Genomic DNA, 7,309 nt, shown 5'->3' with positions numbered 1-7,309 from the left:
CATTGCCAAGTCCAGGAGCACCATCACTTCCCTGCTCCTGTTGGAGACATTAGTTTTGATGCAGGCCAGGATGCTGGTGGCCTTCTTGGCTCCTGGGGTACACTGCTGGCTCACATCCAGCTGGCTGTCCAGCAGCACCCTGAAGATTTACCTTCACCTTGGCAGAAGCTGTGAACATCACCATGTTACTGTGATTGTTAGACCTGCTTGTCTCAAGTAGGATTATTCACCTGGGAGTTTGGATTCAGGCCAGACTGGTGTGGTTCCCTCTGCCCTGGGAAAGGCAGCAGGCTGGTTAAATGGATGTTGAGCTTTGGTCACCCTCAGATTCCTTTGGTTGCTTGTCTCTACCTGTAATATAAGTTGATATGGTCTATCTTTTTTTCCCCTTAGGGAAGAAAGGCGTGAGAAACACGAGGAAGAGAGAAAAAAGAAAAAGGCTCAGGCTCTTGGGAAGTGCAGAGGACTGCCTGTGTGTTAGGAGCAATGGAGCATGTCAGAGAAACCACTGTAAATACTCCTCCTGTCCTGTAAATATTTGTGCTGTCTCTGTATGGTTCAGGTTGCTGTGAGCTCGTGGCACCCAGAGACCATTGAATGAGCCTTTCTAATACATCTGAGTGTTGTTTTAGTGATCAGCTTCTCCAATGAGGTGAGAGTTCTAAATGTTTAGGAGCTTAGAACTGTCTGTAGTTGCTTATTAATGTTTTCATTTAACTCATACAAGAGATGTTGAAGAAAAAATGTAAGTGGAAAAAAAGATGCTCAAGAAACCTTGCAGCTTAGGACAGATTTCTCCACCAGAATGCACTTGTTACCCCAGTTTGGATAGCAACCTCCAGTATGGCCCACTGGTGAGTTACAGGAGTTGGAGAGATCTGCCTGCCTTGTTCTCCAGATCAGTCCTTAAAGCCCTTAACAGCAGCTGCAGCCATTATTCAGCATTTCTAACTGCATACCTCTGAAGTAGTAGGGAACTTTCAAGAGAAATAAAAAAATATGTAAGCTCTCTGGAAAACTAAAACCTCACAGCATAATTGTAAAGTACCACATTTTAAAGTCACAGCTGAGAAGTGGCTTTACAGATTGCTAACTGGATGCTTGGAACAGTTGAGGTCATTTTGTTCCTTTTCATGGTAGATAGCAGAGGTTAACAAAATTCTGCTTTTCAACTCTGTAATACTTAAGGTTACTGTAGTGCTGAGGCACATTCCTTAGGCTTGAATGCTATTGTTGCTTTTTAAAAAAATACATAAAGCTGTCTCAATTTATTATGGATGGAACTGGAAAGGTAACTTAGCAGGTTTTTTTGAGCAAGTAATTGTTTCAGTGATATTAATGTCCTATCAAATATGCTTAAATATTAGAACAAGCAATTTTTTTATATATGTACTGGGAGGAAATAAATATTTTCTATGTATCACCTGTTTATCACTGGTTATATCATCTAGGGTACTATGTGTAACTACCTCCTCAGTGTAGCACTAGTTTTGTATTTACAGCTCACTGTCTTTTAGGAATTTTCCTTGCTGATTAGCCTGCCTACTGCTTTATGAAAGCATGTTTGTTCTGGTATCTTTCAAAACAATAACCATCCCACATCCTTTTTGCTCTAAAGCTATTTAGTTCTGTGCAGTACAAGTGGCCTCTTCCATGTGAAACATGGGTGCAGTTAATATTTGTAAGGTAGGCTTGAGTTCCTAGCAGAGGAGGTCAGTGCTTTGATTAGACTAAGTCTGTGTGACAGCTGAAATAAAAACATTTACTGCTTGTTCTTCAAAGCGTTTCTCAAGTTACTAAAAACCAGACTTCTCAGGGAAAAAAAGGGGGTATTGAGCTTCTGTGCCACCACCTAGGGCTGTGCCTTCTTCCACCACAGCAGTCAGGCTGATGGCACCCAGAGAAGTGTCATCTGGGCTGCCCCAGGGAGCAGGTGGGGATGGGGGCTTCTCCTCAGCCCAACCCTGGGGCATTACTTCTGTTCAACCACCTCAGCTCTCTAAAGCTGTAGGACTATCTTCAGGAGCTCTGAACTACCAGCCAAGTGCACTGTGTAGCTACTGCTTCAGTTTTGGCAGTGGCAGGTTTTTCTTTTTTTAGGTGTTGTGAAGGGCCAGAGCTAAAGGTGGAAACACATGGGCCTTTTCCACTCCTGGTGCTGCTCTGGAAACTTCAGCAGCTGAGTCACACTTCAGCACCATTCCTCAGGGGATTAATCCTCAGCATACTTTCTCCAGTTTAAAACTGGCAGTTGTGAGCATTTTACAACCATCTACAAACCATACAATGTAGCAAATTAAAATGTACAAAAAAGAGCTGCAAGCAGTTAAATAGTTTTATTTCTGTGAAGGTCAATCCTCAGCATACTTTCTCCAGTTTAAAACTGGCAGTTGTGAGCATTTTACAACCATCTACAAACAATGTAACAAATTAAAATGTACAAAAAAGAGCTACAAGCAGTTAAATACTTTTATTCCCGTGAAGGTCAGGACAGAGACCACAACTGACCCTGTTGCCAGTTACTGCTGTGTGAGAACAAAACAACACCACTCTTCTTAGGTCCTGTCCCAGTCTGGGTATGTACAGGCTCTCCTCAATGCTGCATTGGGCAGCTCAGAGTTCCAGTGGTGTCACTCCTGTCACATTAAAAAGACCACTCCCCAGAGCATTGGCTGTAGTAATCTAGAATCTTCTAGTTGTTATAAGCCACTAAATGTTTTATAAAAACGAATCAAACATCTGAAGAATATCCTAAAGGACACCAACCTCATTTACACTTGACTCTTGTCATACATTTCATAGGCAAATTCTTCTGTATGAGCTCTATCATTTAGCAGGCCAATAAAATCTATCTCCAGCTGGAATGGACCATCCACTTTATCTCCAATTGTGAATCCAAGGGTACTAATCTAATTAAAAGACACAAACATTAGAACAGGTTTAAAATGGTGCCATCTAACACAATTGCATCTACTGCTTCTGTATTTTTACAAACAATGCATGGCCCTCTACTTTAATCTGGCATTTGTTCAAAGTGCAGCAGCATTTCTTAAGGCTGGAACACTTCAAGCACTCTTTGCTGCCTTTCCATTCCTGTTTAACAATGCTTTAGGTGTCTTAAATACATTGGTGAAATTATATTTCATATTATATGCAAGTGCATTGTTTTTACCATGAAATACCAAGCAAAAGGTAACCAGGAATGAAAATTAATTGGAGAAAATTGCATTTTTTTTCCCCATTTTTCCCCAATTTGTTTGTGGGTTTGGTTTGATTTTTCCCTTTAAGGTGATGAGAATTGAATGCAACATCCCAAGTGACTGACACCAATTCAAGTAACAGGCCTTTTATTTTCTCCCCATATATATTTCTATTATCATTAGAAATATATATTTCTATTATCATTAGAAATACATAATATCTACCTAACATCATGCAGAAATAAAAAATACTCAAAACATCTTAATATTTAGACTACAAATCCTAAAAAAAATTAAAAAAGATCCTAGAAACTCATCAGTTTACTGCTACTGAAACAGGACACCTTCAAATAAAATCTCACACTATGATACTCCTGGCAGTCTGCTTTTAGGATGGAAGTTTATGATACTTTCATTATTTTGGGCAGTACTGTGCCAAGCAGCATTTTAGATTTCTTAGTCACTTTGATCATTCCTTAGAAAAAAGAAGTTTTTTTTCTTTTTTTTTTGAAAAACCAAGTAAGTTCTGATTTGTTTCTTGGTTATATAACTCTTGAAAACATTTCTGGAGCTCCTTTGAAGTGAACTGACACTTGCTATCACAAAGTAGGATACTTTAAATTCAAACGCAAGCACACAAGAATATGCCTTATAACAAGAAGAGGGCCTTCAATTTCAAATTCACAAATATTAAAGGATTTGTATATTATCTGTATCATGACAATATAATCTTAAGGACATTTCAGACAGATAAAGCCTATAGAAAACTTACCTTGTCTAGCCAAATAGGGTGCTGGTTATCCTGGACTCTTCCTCGACTGGAGAGAAAGAATTTGGAGAATGGAATCTGACAGAAACAAAACCAAACCAGGCTTTAGTGTCACTAGTATATAAAAACTTCAGAAGCAAAAAAGCCTGCCTCAGTAAATATAATGTGCTGCTACACATGGTGCCAGCACTGCTTGGGTCCATGGAAGTGCCACGAACTTCACCTCCAGGCACACACAGTCCTGTGGTGGCTGTTTGGAGCCATGCAGCAGGACTGTTACCTGGCTATGACACAAGGAGAGGCTGCAGCACAGAAGGTGTTTAGAACTAGAGTATCTATCTCCTGCCAGTAACATGTCAACATGAAAGCAGCTCAGAACAATGTAAAAATCACTTTGAATGCTGCAGGAGCAGGAAAGAGGAGGGGCTGTGTGATAAGAGGCAGGAAAGAGGAGGGTTGGCTGGTGGGGCTGAGAGGAAAACATGCCAGGCAGCAATGACACGCTGATTTTCACCCTCCTGGCTTCTCTCAGATGAACACTAACTCGCCAGGATGTCCAAACCTCCTCAGCACCATCAGCCCTTGCAAAAGTTGCCCAAGTTTTTGTCAGAAAAGAGCCAAAACTCCTGCTTCTTACAAATGCCATCCCATGTCACAGGCTCAAAGGCCTCACAGGACCAAGCACACCTCAGAGCCTCTGCCTGACAGCCACAGCAGCCAACTGGGACTGCTGAAAGATCTCCCCTTCCACAGAGCTATGGCCAGGACCCCAAGCCAGTCTCATGAGCCTCTTTAGCTCACCTTTATCTCCTCCCAGTAAGGGCCTCCTCGGGTGAACATGAAGTAGTTGTAGAGGTCATCCTTTTGATGAGAGAAGTAAGGGTCTGTATAAATGTTCACCATCCACGGTCTGCCGTCGCCACGGACACGTAAATACAGACTGTTGAAGTTTGACCAGTCATAATACTTCTTCCTAGCAAAAGATCCCTACAAATGATTAATAAATAGAATTATTCCTCTTCAACAAAGGGCAACTTCCATCCTGAAGAACAGAGCCCTGTTGCTTTGATCACTGCCCTCAGGTCAAATAGTATCTACTATGACATAGTGGAAACTGGGTTATTCTTTCACCATACTCGTTGCTGATCTCACTGAATTTTCTTCAGCACTGTATCACAGCCCACAAATTGCAGTGTTACAACTCTGAGGACTCAAGCTTTAATTATAAACCACAGTCTCCCAGCTATCAGAAATCAAATGTCATTCCCAGGACCAGATTCCCCACTAGGCAACGACACAAACACTGTAGTGATGGGTCAGTAGTTCTGGAGTTCATTAAGTTTAATGTCATTCACTAAGTTTAATGTTCTGTGGTCAGTACTAGATTAGTCAGAAGTGATTACAAGAAATTAAAGAAGTGGGATAATTCATCTCCCTGCAATTACTTCTGTTATTGAAGATGGACATATTGAAAATGGAAGCATTTAATGTTTTCCAACTCTTTTTGTCATTAACTGCATAATGATACTAATTGCAGGCACGTCCAATTCTTGACTACATTATTTTTGCAGAGATCTTAAAAATCCCAGTGTGAGTTGCACACAGGCAGAACCAAGAGTCTTCAGTGTTACACTGAGGTCACTTGGAGTGGTGTAGTGTGGGGATCAGGGCTACTCTTGACCAGATGTGCTTAAACTATGTCAAAAGTATCACCAAAAATTCAGAGGTTTCCCCTTTCGGAGGTTGGTGAGGTGGGTGTTGGTCTCTTCTCCCAAGTAACAAGTGATAGGACCAGAAGAAACAGCCTCGAGTTACACCAGGGGAGGTTTAGGTTGGGTATTAGAAAAAATTTCTTTGCTGAAAGGGTTATCCAGCATTAACACAGTTGCCCAGGGAAGTGGTGGAGTCACCATCCCTGAAGGGATTCAAAAATGTGTAGATGTGCCAAGAGACACGTTTTAGTGGTGGAGTTGGCTGTGCTGGGTTAATGGCTGGATGTGATGATCTTAAAGGTCTTTTCCAACCTAAGTGATTCTATGATTTATTTTACAGCACTACTATGGTAGTGCTAGCAACCCTATCCACTGTCTACCAACTTATCTTATAGGTGATAGAATGAGTAGGTCATCAATACATTAATACAAGGCCTGTGGATACCTGATTTTATGGTTTTGCCAGTTTTGAGCCTTCTTACTTAAATGAAGAAGAGCCTTTGTATTAATGTTTTCACCCTCTGATTTCAAACTATTCCACTACTTCAAAATTAGGAGGTGAAATTTTGAGTCACATTTGCACAAGTCAGCACCAGCCCCTAGAATTTAACTTGTGTGAGATTCCACTTGCTGTTCCATTCCTCTGAGCCAGTGTCACCATTTTAATCAGTGTTCATCTGCCTCTTGTTTGCACTTCAATTCTTCTCACTCTTATTCTCTGCTCTCAAAGTTTCTGGCAAATCCCACACAACAGAATGGACTAAAAAGTTCAGCCTTTTATACATAGAGCCAAAACGTTCCTTCACTTTCACAGGTGCTTAAAAATAAAGAAGTAACTAGTATCAAGAATAGGCACACGTCCATTTCTGGTTCTGTTTTGCTCAGTTTTGAGCTATCAAAGATTCATGTCTTGCTTTTTCTGATGTACAATCAGTCTTTAAAAAGTACATCTCAAAGCATTATTTTCTGCTGCTGTGAGAAAAAAAGATGAGCTCATTCACCTAAACCAAGTTTGATGAATAGGCCAAGTTAAAGCCCAGAAAATCTGTCCTTATGACAATTAGCTTCAAATTTAGAAAGACATCCATTTTAATCATACAATTTTGAATAAAAAGGTTCAGGACAGACCCTGCATTAACGAGGAGCCTGCAAACAGAGCTGTGGTAATGACCAGACCGTACATCGGTAAGCAACCAAATGCATTACTCCTTTTGCAAGAAAGGAAAACAAAATCCAAGGGAATATCTAATCCTGAAAGTGATCAACAGCAGCAAACAACAGTTGGCTTGTTGTTGTCACGGGGATGAACACAGACCACCCCCTGGTTAAATCCCCAGCGCCACGCAGCCGCACTCACCATCAGAGGCTTGGACCTCATGCTGCAGTACCCGCTGTATTTTGTCTCCCCGTCCCGGGGCACTTCTGTGTTCAGGGTTCCATAGAGCAGAGCTGCCTGGTTATTCCTACCCAGTTTGAGGTAAACTTCACTCTTCCCACCAATCTCTACATCGGAGGAAATAACCCATTTATTTAAATCTTCTTGGCTCCGAAACTCCCACAGCACCCTCGTCTGTTCCAGCAGGTACTGATCGAACGGTCGGCCTTCAGGTCCTCTTAAGTGCTCCTTG

General features: G+C 41.3%; 1 protein-coding gene across 1 annotated transcript in view; it reads right to left on the bottom strand.

The window, feature by feature from the left end:
• Positions 1-2,710: 2,710 nt before the first annotated feature.
• NDUFAF1 (NADH dehydrogenase (ubiquinone) complex I, assembly factor 1) overlaps positions 2,711-7,309 on the bottom strand; it is a 4,865-nt gene continuing 266 nt past the window's right edge. The window contains exons 1-4 of the mRNA XM_008942273.1: positions 7,039-7,309; positions 4,771-4,956; positions 3,973-4,047; positions 2,711-2,909 (exon numbers count right to left, since the gene is read on the bottom strand). The exon at positions 7,039-7,309 is cut by the window's right edge and continues 266 nt beyond it. Coding sequence (XP_008940521.1) covers positions 2,772-2,909; positions 3,973-4,047; positions 4,771-4,956; positions 7,039-7,309 — 670 coding nt within the window. The 3' untranslated portion in view covers positions 2,711-2,771. The remainder of the gene's footprint in view (positions 2,910-3,972; positions 4,048-4,770; positions 4,957-7,038) is intronic.

This window comes from Merops nubicus, unplaced genomic scaffold (genome assembly GCF_000691845.1).
Source record: "Merops nubicus isolate BGI_N331 unplaced genomic scaffold, ASM69184v1 scaffold18276, whole genome shotgun sequence".
NCBI lineage: Eukaryota > Metazoa > Chordata > Aves > Coraciiformes > Meropidae > Merops > Merops nubicus.
Note: the sequence above shows the minus strand (reverse complement) of the source record. Positions and strands in the feature narration are given on the sequence as shown.